Source organism: Zootermopsis nevadensis, unplaced genomic scaffold, assembly GCF_977971745.1.
Source record: "Zootermopsis nevadensis isolate Lab colony 2312 unplaced genomic scaffold, Znev_1.0 Znev_ptg000002l, whole genome shotgun sequence".
NCBI lineage: Eukaryota > Metazoa > Arthropoda > Insecta > Blattodea > Termopsidae > Zootermopsis > Zootermopsis nevadensis.
Genome location: NW_028259134.1, coordinates 14,823,101 through 14,844,830, shown reverse-complemented (window position 1 = coordinate 14,844,830; position 21,730 = coordinate 14,823,101). Strand labels below are relative to the sequence as shown.

The 21,730-nt window shown below is 40.0% G+C and overlaps 1 protein-coding gene across 5 annotated transcripts in view; it reads right to left on the bottom strand.

Annotated features, from left to right (window-relative positions):
• The window catches only part of gish (casein kinase I gish), an 86,147-nt gene that overhangs the window by 36,244 nt on the left and 28,173 nt on the right, over window positions 1-21,730 (bottom strand). For all 5 annotated transcript variants that reach the window (XM_022078045.2, XM_022078049.2, XM_022078047.2 and 2 more), the window contains exons 2-3: window positions 12,325-12,365; window positions 11,466-11,535 (exon numbers count right to left, since the gene is read on the bottom strand). In XM_022078045.2, the coding sequence (XP_021933737.1) occupies window positions 11,466-11,535; window positions 12,325-12,365 (111 nt within the window). The remainder of the gene's footprint in view (window positions 1-11,465; window positions 11,536-12,324; window positions 12,366-21,730) is intronic.

Here is a 21,730-nt window from a genome sequence, read left to right as displayed (position 1 = left end):
CCCTACGCAATTACTAATAAGAAATGACGTCTTTTTGGCGGCTCTGATAATTCTATGATAGGATGTTAAGTGACGTATTTTTAACGTCACTACTATGCAGCTGTAACGTAGGGTCGACTTGTAGGTAGAAAGAAATGTTTCAGGGTTAGAGTGTTTTCCCCCCTTCTGTAACGTTATCAGCCTTGAAGACGGCGACAGTAAAGTCTCCGAAAATCTATCTACAAGACCACACGGCGTTACAACCCCGAAGACCAAAATCAACATCTTCACCGTCGTGAGAACCTCAAACCACATTAGTCGCTATGGAGATTTCAAACTTCAGGTTACAATGTAAACTGTTAGTCCCCACAACAATGGCAAATGGATAAACTAGTCGTCATAATCTTCAGAACTTTACAGTATAGGCCCTAATTATGAAAACGAGTACTTGTAATAAAGGTTTAAGATCGCCGCATCAACTGCGCTGGTTACAGGCCTACAGTGTTGAAAAGACGCATGAAATGGGAAGACTGATTTATGGGTTGGTAGAATGTTGAAAGCAGCGACCATGGCCTTTATATGTGAAAATGAAAAATCTGAATGTACTGATGAATCCCCGTAAATCCTCAATGAGGATGGCTAGGCACTAATCGTGTTTCGCACAAAGGCAAACCAGTCGGCTGAACCATGGCACATACTGCGAAGGAAATGATATTAGCAACTTTTAGTTCAGTTTACTTTGAAGGCTGCGTTGTCAAGTGAGTTCCATTTAAAATTATTTCATGTGGCAGTCGTGAATGATAAGCGACAATGCACTGACTTCAAATCCACCAAACACTACCACGTGCTGCTAAATGTGTAAGCTCAAATTGCATAAAAAACTTATAAATACGGAATCGTTTGTTTATTCCTACTCACAGAGTGAAGCCTGTTTGGGAACACTGCAAGTCAAAACTTTTACAGAGTTAACAAAAATTTATATCAGTGGTTCTCAACATTTTCCTCCTACAGTTTTTAAAATCAGGATTTGGACTAAAGTTAATTCTTAACTGAAATACCTCAAAACACTATAATACGCGTTGCATCCCTTGGTAATATTTAGCCTAGAATATCAGTTATTCCATAAATTACGAAGCTTACCACCAAAAGAACTACAGGTTTCAAGGAAATCTGTAAAATCGGCTGAAAGGAATATCGATTAGAAGCTGTCCACTGTCCGTATCTCCCCCTATTCGACCACTGATGATGTTCTGCGAGGGGATCCTCTTTTGTTGTGTTCACAGATGAACGCTCACATTATTTTCAGTGACCCTTGCACCCGTGTACCACAGCCCCTGAGCAAAGAACTGTCTCGGCGAGTTTAAAATTAGAGGATTCCCCACTCCTGCTGACCTAGACTCGATTGAAGGTAGTTAATTCCGTTTGGGGTTAGCCCTTCAGCTGTGTTATTACGAGAGTAAGTCTGCAAGTAGGGTTTCCACCGAAACACAAATTACAACTCGGAAACAGACATCCAAATTAACCAGGAATTACCACATCACGAAATATCCACTCTAAGGCGGATAAAAGGGAAACTCAATCCACTTAAGTTCAATTAGCTAATGTCGTTCGAGAAAATGATCACTAATTTACACTTAAAATCACACGAAACCATAAATACAAAAGGTTAACTGTTGAAGCAGACGGTACATATAGTTACCACTGAGCTTTACAGAATTAATATTCTCTTGTATCGGCGGGCATCAAATTTCAGGCATAATGAAACCGTGATCTCTCTGCAGCCGCATGTATCATGTCCCCGAAACTACGTGAAGGATTTCGCCGGGACTTAGTTTTACGGCGTACACACACGTTTTCAATAAACCCTACTTAAACGAAGCTCAAATCAAGCTGTGCAATGACATTCGAGGCAGTGGGGGTGGAACATAGAGGCTCACAATACAAAACGTCGGGCAAGACATTAAATATACATCCATTAGAATCAAATATTTTAGGCATATTTGAAAGAGGCGAAGTAAACATTTAACAAAATACGAGGAACAAATGTTGCAATCATGCAATGCGAAAACCTTTTCAACAACGTGCTTCTGTGTACAGTGACACACATTTAAACGGAAACAAACAAATAATCAAGGGCAAGAGGGCTTGTAAAATAGAGAAAAATATATTTGGAAAATATGTAGGTGTACTCCAATTTCGAGTACAGGTGTCCACTCTTATTTCAGTAAGGATGCTTATGGACCACGAATTGCAATTCTGAAAATGTGGCAATCCTGCTCTAGCACGATAGCCAACCCTGGTATATGTTACAGGGTTAAAACCTCAAACACCCCGCTAAACAATTACACTATCATCATTACAACTTTGGGGCAGGGACGGCTAGTACTTGAACCCCTTGCGCCAGCGCACATTCAAATATTACAAAATCACTTAAATGCTACGCCATACAAAATGTATCTTCCTCTTCAGTTCATATATCAGAAATGTGACTGCCTAAAATCACCCTAAATTATGATTGCAAACTAAATAAAAGTATCTTTAATACAAACGCATGTTTGAACATTATAGATGCTACGGGAACTGAGAATTCAGCAAATATTCTAGCCTTTCAGGTTACGTTAACTGATTTTCATGAACGAAGAGGTAGGGAGTACGACTTACGCCTACAGACCACTCACTACACTAGAATCTGTTGTTTAACTCTACTGAAAGCTGTGCACATGATAAACTGTGCATCTAATTAAATCCGTATGTGATCTAAACATATTTTCGTTTACTGAATATTTAATGAAGAACCTGACCACAACGAGTTGCACCGTTCCGCCTCGTTCAGGCAGCGAATAGAATATTAGAAAGAACACTGACTGAAGAAATTCCTATTATATTCTCAGCTGCGATTGTAGGCACACATGGCCGTCTCGCAGTTGGCCTTGTAACTAGCGTCTGCACCTCCGACCAAGCACATGACAGATGACGTAAAAGAGCGTTAGAAGAGGATTTCCCGACATTCATTTCTGGACTCTTTATTAAATATGGTTGAAACAACATAGTTATATAACCTTTCTTTAGAATGCATGCATACATACATACAACATAAAACATCAGGAACCCCAGTAAATGCAACTCAGAATTATATATTTTGTAAAGAATTTGCAGAAGCTTCAAACATTACATTCGAATATACACGTGCTATCAGACCCACAAAGAAAAGCCCCAACTTCTTCCATATGAATTACGCCGCGACCAGCCGGCAACTTCTCCGGCAGTCCCGTAATGCAGTTAGTCTAAGCACGATATCACAGGCGCGAAAAATTTGCACGAACGTTAACACTGAGGTGGTCACCAGCTACCTATACTTCGAATTACAATTCCGGGAAAGGGAGGGGCTTCATTCCACCTAATATCTTTAAAATGAGGCAGGATTAATGACCCCCACAATGTGTGCTCAACTGAAAGCTCGAGTTACCGAAGAAAGCCTAACACCCACTTTCATTTCGGTTCAAAAACTAAACTATCTCAAAATAAATCTGAGCTAGGACGATTCAGTCAGTTATTAGCTACAAACTGGACGACCGAGCTTAGATTTATAGTAGAAGCTGCATTTTACTTTTCGTTACTGTGTCCAGCCCTATTCCAAGGTCCAACCAGCCTCCTTCCCCTGGATAAGGAGGCTGTAACGTGAAGCTAACTTCAACGTGCTATTATAAGTGTTGGTTCAAATATGGTATCTGGCTTGGAGAAACAACATTCGTGCCAAAACATCTTCCTGTATTTTAAAAAGTAAATAATGCGGAGACAACTCCCACAGCAAGTAAGCCACCTCAGTGGCTATGGATCTTCATCAACTTGTGCCATCAAGTCATGCTCTCTGTCGGAGAAGAGAAAAGGGGCGCGGAGTGGGTGATGTACAGCAAAACCTGCTACAACGGAATCACGAGAGACTTGCATATTTTTCCTTTTCAGACAGCTTTCCGTTAAATACAAGTACTTATGAAAAAAAAACTAGTGCTCAGCATCTGCCATGCATATTGACGATCAAAACGAAAGCTACACGCAGTTAGAAAACAAATGGCATACAGAAGTAAAACGTACGGAAATGGGAGGAATATTTCAAAACAACTTTGTAATATGCGGGCGAAGTGACGCTAACTCCAATAATGGTCGCTAAGAGCGAAAAGTGTTGACATGACGGTAAAATGGCAACTCGACCCGACCGTAGAATACAAAATGCTTTCTCGGGTTCAGTCAACATTTTATTGCCACGTTAACGAGCTACTAGAAGCCAATGCTGTATTTACATCACTATATTTAAGTTCTCTTTCCAACTCGAAGTTTCATTTCTGTATGCTGTTTAGTTTTTCTACAAAAATGTGTGTGTTAAACCTGCAATTTGTGTGCCGTAAGGCAAAATTATTTTGATTCGAGTCAGTTCCAAGAAGAGCAGTTTGCCACAAAGAAATATACTGAAACAAAGCAAATATTCAAGTAAAATATTTTTCCGTTCAACACTTTGATGCCGTTTCCGGTCCACCGAACATTACTTTCCTGTTCATATCCTCGGACTCAGATACATATTCGGTAACGACATATTCCCGTTCTAAGTAGCTTTTACTGTACGAGATGAGGCAGTCAAGACAGACGGCAAGTCTACTTGAGTCACACACTACACAACACATACACAAATATCATGGTAGCATGAATCAATAGCGAAGCAGCCCAAGATTTGTAACCTGCATTACGTGCAGCAGACTAGCAGCTAAAGGAAAATTCCGACTTGGTTCAATACGCCAACCGAACACTGCTCACAGCATTCTGTTCGACTGAAAACACAAGACGACGTTCTGACGTGATAAATTAATCAGCGGCATCCAATTTTGTTAAACACATTATCCGATCGGTTAATTGTTAAAACATGTGATGGTAGCCACACTACTGCGGATTTTATGTGGTTCAGACACAGAACAATAAACACACAAAAAAACCAAATCTATTTTGCGAAACATTTTTTTACACTGTTATAGAAACAGATGCCGCGTGATACGCACGTTCATTTATCGAAATGGAAATATAATCGGATTTATAAGCACGCAACACGCATGGCATAAAATTTCAACTTTCTGCTAGTGGTTTATAACCGTTTACAAAATGGGATTTTAAATGTTAGAATTATACAAAGAGGCCAGTAACTGCCAAGGCACGGCTTCTGACAAACTGAGGGGGCGAGGAGTTATTACAACAGTAAACCGTTTAATGTAATGGAATACAGAGGAAATTTCCACCAAATTCGGCCTAACACATGAACTCATGAACGCTCTTGGCTTAATATGGAATACACGAAATACTACGCCGTCTGTACAAAAGCTGGAGGTGAGATGGTTACAATCTAATAACAACGGCCACGTTACTTGAAGACCGACATTCATTTCTGAGTGCGGAAGTGATCTGATGGGGAATAGCCAGGCTACCTTGGTTACCTAGGAAATCACCATCCGGACGCGCAACCATGTTGTCATGACCCAACCAGAAAGGCACCACGCAAAGGTCACTGCCCCCAGACAACTGAAATCACTCCCATCATCCCCAAAGGCTAAATCCTAACGAATGTGCCAGACTTGATCCCTTATGCGTATATTTTCTAAACTGCTGATTTCCGATTCTGCGGTAAATAGTTTTTGCTTAACAGAGGAAAATTTATATTACTTTCCACTCAGCATTCAATACACCAGAGGCATTTTCCGACAGACGCTCTGGACACGAATATGCTTATATGCTCAGAAAGTTCGATTTTCCCCGTCATTTCTGGGAAATATCTTATATCAATTATTGTTATTATTATAAACATTAAAAAGTGCCCTGCTACACACCATATAGTCGCTTGGGGGAAGACTTAGAACAGCTCATACTCATTCTCATCCTCGGCATTAAATGTGGGGAAGTGGTCTGCGTCACGCCCTGGTCGGGCTTTACCCACGGCGATAGACCCCGGTACCCATTGGATAGGAGGCTGGGTGGGCCCCAGAGCCGGTCGTCCAGTCCGTAGTCACTCACTGTACTGGCTGACCTACCCCGACTCCATTATAAGTAAAATTATACTATAAATCAGAACAAACTGGAAAGAACACAACCTGTAATATTATATAAACCTAATGTGAGTTTGGAACTGAGACTCCATGATGTTAACTTTGAACTGTTACGTGGGCATTATTACTACTTGTGAAACAGTGATTAGCGTTTGATGCAATACAATCAACTAAATATTAGCGAATTTACACTGAAACAGACAACACAGTAACACCTATCATATTATATGAGTTATTACAGTGCGCCATGGTTTAACTTGTCTTTCAGAAAAATGTGAAATTTTCTTAAAAAAGTGTATGAGATGGGAGGACAGAGAAAGAATATTAAGTTACTGATCGAAATAGGTACCACTTATCAGAACAGACGGCTTTTCACACATAAACTTACACATTACAGAGACGAAAGATATTTAAACCATTTACGTTTCTTTCAATAGAAACTGTTTAAAAAATTCATGGACAAATTAATAATAAGAAAAGCTCAATCTTCTTTGACACAGAAGTCACTTCCATGCAAACAATAAAACCGAATTTTATTACACACAAAACAAAACCCGACATATCCTGTTGATTTGTGGGCAAACTTAAGGGACACAGCAAACAAAATATTTTTTTTAGAGAAACTAATATTAGTAATTTGAAACACGTGTCAGCACTCAGTAAACTATTAAGTTTTGTTGTCTGTTTCTTAGTTTATTTAACGACGCTTTCGTAACCGCATATAATACAGAGTCGAGTGACAGCTGCGAAGGATTTGAAAACCCACCGTGCTTCAGTTTAAGGAGCTAACCGGGAATTCGCATGAAGTTGCTGGCGAAAAATACGAAAACCCAGACGGATGTTGGCCTTTGAGCAGTTAAGAGTACCCGTCTCTCCTAAATACGAGAGAACCGTGCGTGTGTGTGTGTGTGTATATATATATATATATATATATATATATAGGCCACACCCAGTTTATCTGAGCGACAAAATAAATTTTAACCTATTTTTAATGTAGGCAAGGGAGAGTAATGACTGTTTTAACTGTACTTTATGAGCGATATCTAAACTTTCCTACACTTTACAGTTTAAATAACTGTGTTAATGGCGTGCTGTACTCATTCACGGATTTCAAACGCTTCTTAAATTGCATATATAACAGGGCCTTGTAACAAAGACATTTTTTTTTAAAATGACGCAGGTATTTATATAACCATATTCAGCAACATTTATTGGCTACAAATATAATACTGAAGAATTTAAAAAATTAAGTACCGGATTATAAATAATTGTCATGGACACCATACATAACGCCTCATTACTGACCCTTTCGCGTATGCATCTGCCGAGCTGCTATTTAGCCGACATAAATTTTATCAAATATCAAAACTATTGTCAAGCATATCAATTAACGCGAAGAAAAGAATGTATTTATCATAATCTTGTCCATAAGCCGACGTCATAATGAATGAAGTGGAGCCATCAAGCCTATCACAGAAAGCATCAAGTTTCAAAGCTTCGATATCATTAATGCTACCCTGAGGCTTAAATAATTATCACATTCACACTTCCTCTCACAAGTACGACACAACACAAATTCCTTGAAAATAAAATGCAATATTAAATATCGTACCGATTATAAAATATGGTGCATGAACAGTGTCTTCAAATACAAAACCAGTGCATATATTACATACATATATAAACCGTCACACAACAGTGAAAAATATTTCAATAAATACTCGTACGTCAATCACACAGAATCTTTGCTTTTTGTGCTGTATGTTAAAATATCAAATACGTTTTGTTGGGATATTAAACAAGTATGCGTGGTTTAAGTCCTCACTGAAGTAATATGTATATAAGTGAAAACCGCGATAGTCATAGACATTACAAAAAAGGAATGAGTTTTGACTTCCACAATAAACTACAAACTTCTTCATTCGAACATTGCATCTAATATGCTTCAAACCCGAGCCTACTCAATGGATTGCAATTAAATTTGGTACGACGAATTATATTCAGGCCTGTATCGGCACAACATAACTCCAAATTCACAAGAAGCTCAAATAGAACATTAATTATAGTCAAGCAAACAGATCATCGCATAAAAATATATACATAACGAAAAGTATTGCAATTAAAAGTGTTACTTGAAATAATAATCGCTATGGTGTACACAGATTTGAAGTACATGAACGTGGTGGCCAACGAGGTGTGCAAATCTCACACAGCTCATTCTAAAAACGTGTGCGCTCGAAAATGGAGTACGAATTTCCATTCTTGTCTGCAACTAAGCAGCTAATAAGTTAGGTTACCTGAGAATAAGCAATGAATTGAACTTCCGGCATTTGAACTTGTGATCGCGTAACTTTCATTATCGCCAAATGCAATGTTTAGTTTCGATTAGTACTGAAGACCAACTCCCTGGTAGTAGAACCCGCAGGTTCAACACCGGCCACGATCCTGAGCCAACTCCACCCATTTGTCATCCTCACAGCCCACCTCCCTAAAGAATGTTTCGAAAATTAATGGACAAGTCTAAAATGTACAAATATCGTACTTATAACGCAAGGGCCCCAGGAAATACCGGCAACTCAAGGTATTATGTGTGGAAAAGTAAAAATAAGGTTACACGTAAGCATCGAGAATTGCTGAAATCAAAGTATCAACAAGGCTGATATGAAGGGTAACGTAAGTGTTCCTATCAACCACTCAACGAGATAACTGTACGTATACCTATATCAAACTGACAGAGATAAAAGAGCCAGGTTTCAAAGTACATGGCTTCGCCAACATTTATTCTCACATCTCGCATAAAGGAAGTGCAAAGTATCGGAGAGTTTGCTATCTACGCCACTATCAACTATGCAGATTACGTACTGCGAATGAGATCCTGCAGTATGATAATGAAATACGATTACAAGCGGATTTGGTCTATTTTAAGGCACTATCATGACATTCGCCTCGAGCATAAAAAAATACAATGAAAATTAATAGGATAATCGGTATTAAGATATAATTCAACAGACTAAAAAATGCTTTAAACGATAATGGCGTATGAAAATGTTTGTCTTGCAGGATGTCGCGTCGTGCAGAGTGGTTTACCGACGTTGCAGGTGTTCGCTACTTCCATCACCATGGCGATGAGACGCCCTGATTATAAAGGCAGCAAGCACCTCTGAAACGTCTACAAATTTCTAACGGACTACACGGCGAAATATCCCAGAAGAAAATCATCTTCATATTCGTAGCCGCGAGCCTGAAATCTCACTAAGAACAATGCAACCTTTTAATAAAGCATATTTTCATATAACGCCCTATATGCATTCTATTCATGAAAGTGTCTTTCGAGGCAATGACTATTAAAGCGAGCTTACGAATATACAAACACGAAACTCAAATTTCAGTTGTTATGTGCACGCTATAAAAACTGAAAAAAGAGGCGTATTCAAGTTTTGATACAATGAACCCTCATTAAATCACCTTACTAACTTCTGTCGGGGGCAGCCAATTTTGTAGAGCATAAATTTATGACAAACCCTTCACTTCTGACGATAACAATTCTGCGACGAAATATTCAAGAAAGAGGTTTACAAATGCTAATATTTAAAGCAACTTGCACTCTTCAGTACACAACTGTTGCCTACAGTTGACCTCGATTTACTTGCACTGAAAAGCACCGAGTACCAGCACTAATTACAGATACTGGGAATAGACCAGAACTTTCACAATTACATGGTAAAATGACTAACAGTATTCCGAGAGATTCTCACTCTCCAATCAATAACACACCTTTATTTTGACGAAAGAACATTTGAACGCGTTATTTTTAACTTCAGTTCTTTAGTTTGTTTTAAGGACGGAGTTCCTTCTCTGTCTTTTGCGTACAACAATCAAATTTCATGAATACTGCCAGTGCATGTTCATACAATGGCATTACACCGGGCTCGTCCCTTTGTCGGGATGGGGCCAAGACTTTACACCGCAAAGTGAACCCAAGAAGAAGATACTGAAATTCCGGTGTGGGTATTATCAAGAATGTAACGTTCATCCCGAGTTTCATGAAAATATGTCAACGGTTATAAATACGATAACGGGATAGAAACAGTACATGAAGTCCAACAACTTTCATTATATAATAACGAAAATGGGTAAATAACTTGTAAATGCATCAAATTGGCTGTTTGTTTTGTCGACACGACTTCAATTATAAATTACCTTGAACAAATTACATTTAGACCTGTATTATACAATTAGCGTAGTAAAGAGGCCGACTGTATGCTAGAAAATGAAAAAAAAATTGTTATATTTGTTTGAAGTTCATGGAAGTAACTTTAGTTTGATTTCTTGGTTGTAAATAAAGTTTCTTTCAAACCGCGTGAAGAAAGCCATACAAAAATAAAAGCAGAATATCTGAGAAATACAGTTTTCTGTTAGCTTTAATGTTTTTTTTCCTGCGCACAGCGAAAACTAAAGCGTATTTAATAAAAAAAATAATAAAAACTACCTTCTAACTTAATAAACATTTCTCATTTCATGTTATATATCACAGATTTCAGAATGGAATTGTAAAAAAAAAAAAGTGCTGCAGATCTGAAGTCGTCTACAATAACATCGTATAACAAAAGGCTATAAAGACAGGCTTCAGCAACATGGAAATGAATAATAAACTCAAACCCCGATACAGCGCCACTTATTGCCCCCACGAGAATGCCCCCGACAGCCGCCATCTTGCAACATCAGCGGCAATACAAACGTGCCGTTAAGCATAACAATCAAGTCCGATACAGCGTCACGTCAATTTGATTCCACCGGTTACACTAATTCCTCCATGGAACGTTCAGTTGTAAAAAATTACGCCAATAATTTTGAGTTAATAAATACTCAGGGAAGAAACTACCTTTACCGCCTCGGGGAGGGAGCATTTATCCCAGAATGGTGGACAGCCTTACAACAGTTTTGAAAAGAAGGAACGAATATGTCAAAGCGAGAATATAATGAGATCTACTTTCTTTGAGATGGGCTCTCTCGTGTCGAAAACAGCTTGAAATGATCGTCGCCGTTGTCGTCAGAGTCCCATGAATTAGGCACAGTGGCCTGCTACGGTTCCTTACCGGAGTTTAAATTGTCTCTACAAAGATCGCCCCATCTGCTGCTAACGGACAATTTATTTCTTCTCAAATTATCTCGCCTGATAATGCCCAACTAAAGCAAATATTAATAGGACATTCTGCACAAATTACCCCTAAGTCCACGTTCTTATAAACCACGCATACTTGTTAAATTTATTTTAAGTCTTCAGCAAACAAGTGGCACGATAGCAGCATTGGCACCGTTTGTTTTCGAAACACAAGCAGTCTATAAAATACCCATAAAATTCTGCAAGAAAATTATACATAATTAATAACTTATGTTTCAACTCACCATGAGATCCTAATAGTTTATAAAACCTATATTCCAGATGAAGTTGCGGTGCTTTTGACTTCATCGGTTCCTGTAAACGAAATGACAAGATATCACTTATCACAGGATACAGGCCATGGAACAATTGGCAGGGTCATTAGCACTCACCAGATGGAAGGTTTGCATTATTTAAAAACACACGAATAACCATCTTCATAGCAATTCTTCAATGGGTTTACATACACACGCAAAAGCTTTGTACATCAACTAAATCACGAACAAATCGGATTCTATTTTACAAAGATAATAATGACCGACATGGATCATGATTAATATACATAATAGGGTGTTATGTTTTAAGACACGGGTCAAATAGGAGCTGCGTAGTCTGGCAAAAATTTACCAACATTTGCTACCTCCAACATCAGGGCGATACTGGAGGAAGCAAGGACCACCAAAACATTGGCAAACTTCTACCAGACTACACGCCGCTACAACTCAGAAGTCAACCACCTTCGGACAAAGCGATGTCAATATAACCTTGGTGGGGCGGCAACTTCTTCGTCAGTGGCACACTGCGTAAAATCTAAACAGCGTTTCAAAGGCGTCGTGCATAAATGGTATTAAAAAAGTCGCAGACGTATCAGGGAATCTGATTTGAAATATGTGTGCTCAACTGTCTATAATCGACGAAGATTTAACTGAAGTCCATATTTCCAGTTAAGTTAGTTCTCAGAACACCGAAAAATAACTTTTAATGCCTCATTCAAAATTCCACTGCAAGCACAGAAAGACATAATCTGCTTGTACAGAGGAATATAAATGTACCACGGAAAAGGTTGACTAACGACAGAAAGTGAGTGTGGACTAGGAAACTTACCATTTTGATGGCTACATGCTCGTTGTTGTACAAGTTCTTTCCTGCAAACAAAAAAGAAATAACATTATTAACTCCATGTTGACACCACATTTAAGACGTGGATACAAATTACTGATCAGCAGCGCTGGAAAGTGAACCTATTTGTCGGCAAAGCTTCCGATTTCAAAACAAAATTGGTATGGTGCACTAAACAAAAGAATAACACAATTTCCATACAGTCAATCTTCTTCACTATTTTGCATACGTAATTGACTTTGGTATTCATTTATTCCAGATACAAATCAATCTACTGGCGCAGATTTGTATATACACTCCATACAGTCATAAAATTATTTTCCTAGCCTTTCGTTAATTATTCATTGCATCAAGAATGGCTTAAGAAAAGTTACAGACCTCAATAAAAACTATCACGTACCAAATGTTCACTCTTCGAGATTAAAAGATAACTCCGCTATAAATTTCGTGTGAGCAGAGGTTATATAAAACAGAAATTAACTAAACTTATGTTCTCTAAACAATTTCTCGTGTCGACCCACAACACCAAATTTAATGACAATTTGTTCTGCAGTCTCCGAGATTAAGCAAGTATTAGTTTTATTCAAGAAATACAAAATCACCCTCACTTGTGGCAAATATTCTACTTAAAAACGCTGCAATGAAAGCAATTTTTAGACTGAAAATATACACTTTGCAGACAATGTTTCTCCACTTTACATGCTGCTGGCAAATTTACAAATGTTACAGCAATGCGGATCTAAATTGCGACGATTTCTGAAGGATACGAGATAAAGAATTAAATAATGGATACATAACATCGAAAAACAAAATAGAAAACTGCATTTAAATGCAAGCTATATTACGTAACTTATAGTTAGTCCTATTCTACAGGGCAGTCTACTGGGTTGATAAATCCACATACTATTAAGAAGTATTGTTATTGATCGTACGAGTTAAAAGGAGATGAAAATAAGTTTCTTTTTGGACGTGAGGCTTTTTATTCTGTGTAGTCGGTTTCTGTGGGAATGGTTTAGTACAGGCATATACGAGTTGAATAGCATATCATGAAGGGTATCCAGGAGAACGATTGTGGCAGTTTATACTTTTCGTGTATCCCCGGTGTTTAAGAACCATGCTATGGATGCCTATGGGGGCAAGTTAAAGATCCCCGGTTTCTAGACCCTGGCATTAGATAGAAATGGGTGGCCAGCTTCATGCTCCCTCTGCTTTACTCCAGAGGAAAATGACGCGGTATCTACTGAAATGCAGACCGGTGACAACCAAAGCCGTTCTGGACTTAGAGGCTTTCAGAAAATCGAAACCCCTGTCCTCCAGCTTGTAGCCTAATACTTTACTATCTCAGCTCATACTGTGCAAATTTGTCTGTAGAAACCAGCAGAGGGTGATAAACGAAAACATAAGTAATATATAGCAGCCTACTACTACTACTACTACGAGTGATAGATATTAAATTACGATATACTGTAAATGGCAGGACAGTGGATGTGACCCAACAGACCGAAATACCGTGTTCCTGAAATAGGCCTGTTCATACGAGCTGAAACAATGTCATTATTTGTAGGAGAAGGAATACCCGGATCAGATATTGACCAAGGCTCATCTATACCGGTATAGAACTTCATTACGCGGCCAATTTGCTTTTTCATTACCATCCCCCCCCCCCAAAGCCTTACGTCATGCATCTCCAACAACTTCGCAGAGGATAAGCGAGAAACAAAAACAAAATGTTAAACAGGCCTACGCAACACCGGGTACCCTCCTTCCAGCTCAAACACCCATTTGCTAAGGCAAGCGCCAAAACTGTGTTAAAATGAATCACAACATTATGGCCGGGCGCAAACGGAGCCACTAGCCACAGCCACTTGTGGCCGCCACAAGTTGCGGTCTGTATTTTGTATGGACCGGGCCACTCGCTGCGGTAGTGGCCGTGTCTCGCTACTTGTGGCTGCCTCCGACCACTGTTTATTCCGCTAGTGGTCGTGTTTAGCCACAAATGGCGGCCACTAGTGGTCGTGTTTAGCCACTAGTGGCTCCGTTTGCGCTCGGCCTAAAGCAAACACGACGCCCGTATTTAATATGTTGCTTTACGATAATCCACATATTTAACGGAAGATCCAGCTTTAGCAACAGCGGTTATACGGAACTGCGATCCACGTTTGTTTCTCCCGTACAAAATCCCACATTCCACCGCATTGCTTTGAGGCAAGTTTCGCAGACAGAAGGGCCATAGACACAATTCAGAAATTTAATTTTCGCTATCTGCGCGGCTGTCAGCTCCTCAAGTACTCTGCCCCAAAAAATTCAAAAGGGAAACTAGTTCTGCGAAGACATACATAGCACCACTTTCCAGGCAAACTTTGTTTATGAACGCAGCGAAACGTTGACGATGTCTGCAAAATATGCACCTACGTTCGCAGCAGTATTCTCAAAGAAAACTTAATATAAAATGCCTAACGTTCGATGGGTCAACGTTTTGATTTCAGTAACAATAAATGCACATACGGAATTCGTGATACAGCAATTTTATTTTTGTAGCTGCTAAAATGTATAATTCCATTTAGAAGGAAGATAAGAATAACAACATATACTAGCCTATGTGATAATAGGGATATTGCAATGACTTACATTGATTCATTTTTAAAAGATGTCCAAACGCTTTATTTAATCTACAAGTGGCGATGTGTCTGTTAAGACTTACTACTATGCTCAAAGCCAGTAATGGTATACTTGGAGTTTCAAAATATAATTAAAATGCAGTCTTTAAGTTGTTCCCCAAAAACAAATTCGAGGGCATGCCAGACACCTTTGCCAGAGAAAACATCAGCGGCTCCAGCATCGGGAAGTCGTTGACATTTTCTTGTGGTTACATATAACGGAAAGTTTACTTTACGTGATTAATACTCGTTGGAAGAAGCTGCAGATGACACAGTATGCTAATCGTTCAGAAGAAGAAACAACACGAGTCTGCTCTCAAAACCAAATCTCCGGACATTCTAACAAAGGCGCACCCATGTATACACGTCATTCATTTGTCGAGGGCGATGAGGTGGCGCGCGACTAACATATCAACTGAACCTCGAATACAAGATGCCTAGACGGAGCCCTGCTCGATTTTTATGACGCCAGTGCAAGCGAACTACATGGCAGCAGAAAGTTCAAACCCATAGTCAGGCCTGTTGCTGACAGAATGTCGAAACAAGTACCTCAGCGACATGATACCAATATCGGACAAATCTGCACACAGTATCACAAGACGCATGATATAGAATATGGCTGGTTTTCGTAACTGTCAGGCCTATCAAGAAGGAGTATTAATCTTAAAGCTTCTCTGTAATCGACGAATCAAAGTGTAAGGAGAGAGTGTGTGGTGTAATGTACTATGTTGTATTCGGTTCACAAGAGGATGGGCACCTTCAACTGCGTCCCACATATAAGGGCCACTTATACGAAGTTCTTAATTTTGCTGTTCAGATTATTTTCAATCCAGGTTTGCGATTTCAAAATACGGGACAAGATACTTAATTTATTTTTCATGGGAACACCATGGCTTCATTATACGAACACCAAGGACAATACAGAACGTGATCATTCACTGCTGCCAGTTTTCCTAGGAAAACCAAACAGGCCAGAAATTTGTTATAATTTATCCGGGACCTAAATATACACAGGCCTACATACATCATGATTAAATATGGCACCTTTCCCTGAACATGGCGTCATTAATGCATGGAGACTATTGTGCTTTTGAAGTGTCGTGTTAAAAAGAATCTTAGTCGAATGGGGTAACACACGAGGAAAGCTACTTAAGAACTAGAGTGCATAAGCTCGCACACTTGCCTACAACATCTTTGTACGAGCTCATTCAGCTTACTGAAAATGGAACATGAAGATCTTTCTTCAAACGCGTAATTGCGTACACCATAAAAGTTTTCCGGAAGGGTGAAATTATAGTAATTAAGGGCCTAACCGGTGGGTGGCTTTGCCAACAACAGTTGTAATACGGCTACCGAATCTTGCTAATAGAAGACTATGCTAACAACACAATAAAAACGTAGACCCTAATAAGTGATGTCATAAAATGAAAGAAGATTGATTGATACCTCCACAGCAGTATCCAAAACCTTTATTAAAGGCATAAGCTTTCTATTAGCACGAGACAAAAAACAATTTAAGAGGCATATCTGCTATTTTTTAGTCAATGTTTCTGCCAGGGCTACAAGTATTTTATCAACATGGACTGTAGATAAACCACGGAATGGACATATTTACATTCATCATGGAAACCGCTCTCTCCTTTCGTACGTCAGAACTGCATATAAATGTGCAAGTAATGGAAGTACTGACGATGCACCGGAATCCAAAATACTATAGGCCATTTACCGAGCGACAAATTCTGAAGAGGGAGAGCTTAAATTTGTTTGGGCAGCTTCCGACTAACAATGCCAATGCAACAAGCCAACAGCCACTGAGTATTAACTATTATTTATTATTCATATTCTTACTCTTTTCATACCAAAATCCTTAAATGGGGGGAATAAAGGGAAACGGAACGAGGTACAGGAGGGAAGCACGGAGAATGAAAAATAGATTGGGAAGGACCCTCCCCCAGAGGGGTTGGTCGACCAAGCGAACAGGGGCAGAGAAATAATAAATACGAATAGACCGATTCAGTGAAAATTCTAACTGCACTTGGAAATTGCATCAGCTTCCAATGGACATACTGTACGAGGTGCGATCGGAAAGTTTCAAGACTGTGTCAATAGCTGGCGAACCGGATGTAGTACGAGCTTCTGCCTTTAGGGGGTGCGGCCTACATTCATAGTGAATCAGTGTGCCAGCCGGCATCATCGAATTAGCATTTGTTTCTTAGTTACGGGCGTTTTGGTAGTGCATTACACCGACCCTCCTGCGATTTCGGAATGGCTAAAGCAAGCATTTGGGGAGTCCGCAATGGGTCGTGCACAAACTTTTGTGTGGCATTCACGTTTTAAAAATGGCCGAACCTCTGTCGATGATGATGACGAGCGTTCTGGACGACCATCTTCGAGCACAACGCCCGAAGATCGACGTCGTACCATCAACGACTTGTGCGACATTGTTGGGATAGGCTATGGGACCTGTCAGCTGATTCTAAAGGAAGAACTCCACATGCGACGCATCATGACAACGCGCCAGCGCACACCGCCCTCAAAGTTCGGCAGTTTTTGGCCTCAAACACCATGGCCGTCATCCCGCACCCTCCTTATTCGCCGTGTGACTTCTTCCTCTTCCCAAAGATGAAAATTCAGCTAAAGGGAAGGAGATTTGAGACGATAGAAGAAATTCAGGCAGAATCGCAGATGGTGCTTGACAGGCTGACAAAGAAAGATTTCCAGGGATGCTTCCAGGCTTGGCAGCGGCGCTGGGATCGTTGTGTTCACTCCCAGGGGAACTACTTCGAGGGTGATGGATGAATTTAATACCTGAGATAAGTGTACGGGTTTTTATAGGCGCAGTCTAGAAACTTTCCGATCGCACCTCGTATGACCCCAAAGCACCCTCGCACGACACACGAGAAGGTTGGTACTAACTTCAGTGGCACATAGAGTGTAGCAGAATACAGAGAGAATACTGTAAACGAGTTCTTCATAAAATCACATAACGTATTTACATACTCGACGCCATTCACAAACAATCTAGATCGCAACTGTGAAGGCAATGTAAAATGGATCACGGTTATAAACCAGGAGTGAACAAAACACATCCATCGCCAAGTAATTTCACATGCTTACAGCTAGTCGTAGTGTGTGAGTGGGGATGTTATGTATTAAGGTGACAGATTACGTAATTATTGTAAATTCCTGTTCTCCTGGGTTCAAATATTACTCTTAACACTTCGTTTTTTAACACCCGCAATCTTTCGACATTCTCTCGGAATGAGAGAAGTTTTACGCATGCATAAAATTACACGTACAATTATGGATATCTATTCATCTATTTTAACAAAGCCTATGCATCTCTTCATACAATCACAAGAAACGACACTGCCCGCCCCCCAACCTCAAGCATTGAAAATGTTTCACTGTGTCTGCAAAAATACAACTGTTCTGTTCGCTTGCGGACAGATCGTGTCTGGTTAAAAGCTTTCACTGCTATTCATTGTTAATGTTAATTCTGCTTTTGGTTGCCGACGTTTCAGAGGAACACATTGCCCGCATCATCCCTGATACTCTATAACAGTGGTGTTCAACCTGGGGGCACGCGAAGACATCTTAGGGGGTACGTGAAATTTTAAAATATATAATTTAATGAAAAATAATCAGTAATGTAATTAATTTAATTTATTTTAAATGTAGATTATATACTATGTATAACTTGAATTATACACCAGCAACTTTTGGGGTACAAAGTTGAAGAGAAATTATATCTGGGGGTACGCGAACAAAAAAGGTTGAATACCACTGCTCTAGAGCACCAACACAGCCGATTTCCACATGACGCAACACCCAGAAGCAAGATCGTGTCTGAACACGTTGTGGTAAATCCATTATATTCTATGACTCAACCATCGTGCACCTGGAGTGAAACGGCATCCAAGCAGCATTGATCCTCCCACTTTCAGGTCACTCACTTCCATCAGACAGCGATGAGTAATAGCTACATCCGTAATTAATACACCTCCCTATACGCAACACCGTGTCACTAATGAGCCGCAGCCTTACACAGCACAGACCCAACTTTCGTTAAATATTGTTCCTTCTGAGAAGAAACTAAAGCACTTTTCGGGGAGAAGGTAAAATTTTTTCACATTCACAACTGTGTTTTATCAGCATGGAGAAAGTAATAGTAGGACACTGTTACAGTGTAGTCCATATTCACGTGAGGAAGCCACTTCAGCCACTGGTTCAGAATTTACGAACTCTTTCCTGGAGATCAGCCCCATCAATTCAAACAGAAGTCCAACGGTACGAACAGAGAACTTATCGCGGATCGGCCGTGAGAACTTTCAGTCGCAATAAAAGCTTCAATCCTGATATGGTTCACAGGTTATTAACTGTAAACAGATAAGCAGTGGGAAGATGCTAAGCAAATGTGACTCGAGGAGTGTAAGCTGCAGTAGGTTTACGAAATTTCTAATTGGTCAATTGTTTTATTTAACTGCCTTCATCAGCTGCAGTTGAAACAGATTTATAAAAGGCGAGCTGGGAGGGAAGTGGCAATGGACTTACAAATCAGTTGCAAATAGTATACCAGCATCTGCCTAGAGGGTCTGAAAAATAACGAAAAACTTGAAACATCGCTGCTTATCTCTCTGGACCAAGATTCGAACATGGAAACCTGAACAATACGAAACATGAGTGTTAGAACAACATTTGAGGTTTTCAAAGTGATGTGAGTATGAGTTGCTGTGACGTCTGCCTGTGAGCCAACGTTTCAGATGTACATACAATGATATAAGAGCGTCAAACCTCTGCGTTTCAGCCTGCAGGAAATACGAGGAATGAAGGAAGCGGGGAGTGTCGTTGTTGGTTGTTAACACGAGACATTTTGTGATATATGTACAGCTAACCCAGAATTGTTACGGCAACCAAATAAAGATATTCACGACGGCCTGAACAAGTGACTCGAATGCAGAGGCTTCTAGTGGGGAAGCTTCTTGGAAATCGCCACTTTTAAGAACCGAGAAGAAATTATGGTAGTATAATGTTAAGATGGAGCTGAATGTTAGAGAAATAGGTTGTAAGACTACGAATTGGTCTGAGGTATTTCTAAACGTGTTCTGTGACGATAAACCTCCAGGCTCTACTAGGCCTACAAGAAAGGTACTGGACGTGTACCGGCCTCATATTCTCCTCCTGGTTCCTATTAACAATAAACGGTGTTTTTCTACGGGACAGGCAACAACTCGGCAGACTGGTCTAGTGAGTACGCAGGCATTGTACTGCCGCTGCAGAGGTAACTGGCCCGTACTGGGAAGTCTTAGCAACGGCGATGTTTCCTACATGCCTCACGTAAATATGAACCACTCAGTTTAAAGACTAGCTGCCCTTCTGCTCAAACGATGAATACAAAGTACGAGCGGGGGAATCTATTAATATGGAATACATGAACAGACGAACAAACAACTGAACATACAGTAAAATCGGGGAACCAAAATTCTTTTGCTTTCGGACATTCGTACGAAATAATAAAGCTTCGTTAATCTGAAATAAGCGTACTTGAAAGGCACGGCTGGGCAAGGTTCTTTAGACGATGGGAGAGCACACGCGCTGGGTGTGTTTGGAGAAGCGCGGACTGTAATGTCTGAATCTAACAAAGGTAAAAGTAATGGAGAACGGAAAAATGTTCTTGCAAGGACTTCATAATTTGTAGTAATGACCTAATATTATTATTATTATTCAGTGTTCTGTCTTACGACAGGTCCATTGCTCTGCCCTAAAAGAGCTCTCCAGTTTTCCCTATTCTCAGCTTCTCGTTTTAATTCCTGAAACTTCATCTTCTTTCCTTGTTTCAGATCGTCGGTTAGCTGTATCAGTCTTCTTCCCAGTCCTCGCTTTCCTTCAACCTGGCCTTCGATGATATCACTCAGTAACCCATTCCTTCTCATAATATGTCCCAGCCAGTTAGCTTTCCTTCGTGTAATCGCCTGCAGAATGTTTCTTTGCTCGTTGACTCTCCTCAATACTTCTTCGTTGGTCACTCGATCCGTCCACCTGATCTTCTCTATTCTTCTCCAACACCACATTTCAAAACTCTCCAGGTATTTCGGTTCCCTCTTCCTGAGTCTCTGCTCCATACATAACACTTCACTAGTTTCTTCCTAATATTAGTGAGCTAAATTAAGACGGATGAGATTGACGGTGCACACAGAACACACGATTTCATTCGAAGACATCACGGAAAGTGACCAAGCGGACAATGACATTGATGGGAGAATAATGTTAAAACTGATCTAAAAGAAAACAGGGTGTGAAGGTGTGAATAGGATCATGTACCAGATTTCTGAATATAGGATACTGAAGCTTCAAGTTCCGTAACCTTGTTGACCAACTGAGCGATTACCAATCTTCCCAAGGAGGACCCTACGCTAGTTCCCACCAACCCACCGGTAAAACGTGCATTTCCAATCAGATCCAATTACGTCACAGAACGCGGTTGTCTGTTACAAGCACGCAAAGACTCATGCATAAAAGATACCTGTCCGTTTCCCTTCGACGTTTACAGCATGATCAGGCTATATAACGTCTCGAAACGAAAAGTGTCGACGAATCCAATTCTTCTACGGCGAGGTTACGTTGATAGACGAGAAGTGTTCCTGCGTAACCAACATCCCGGGATATAGTCAGGCTACTGATAAAATGTACCTACGCGACAACATGGATAACACTTCACCCAGAAATACATATCT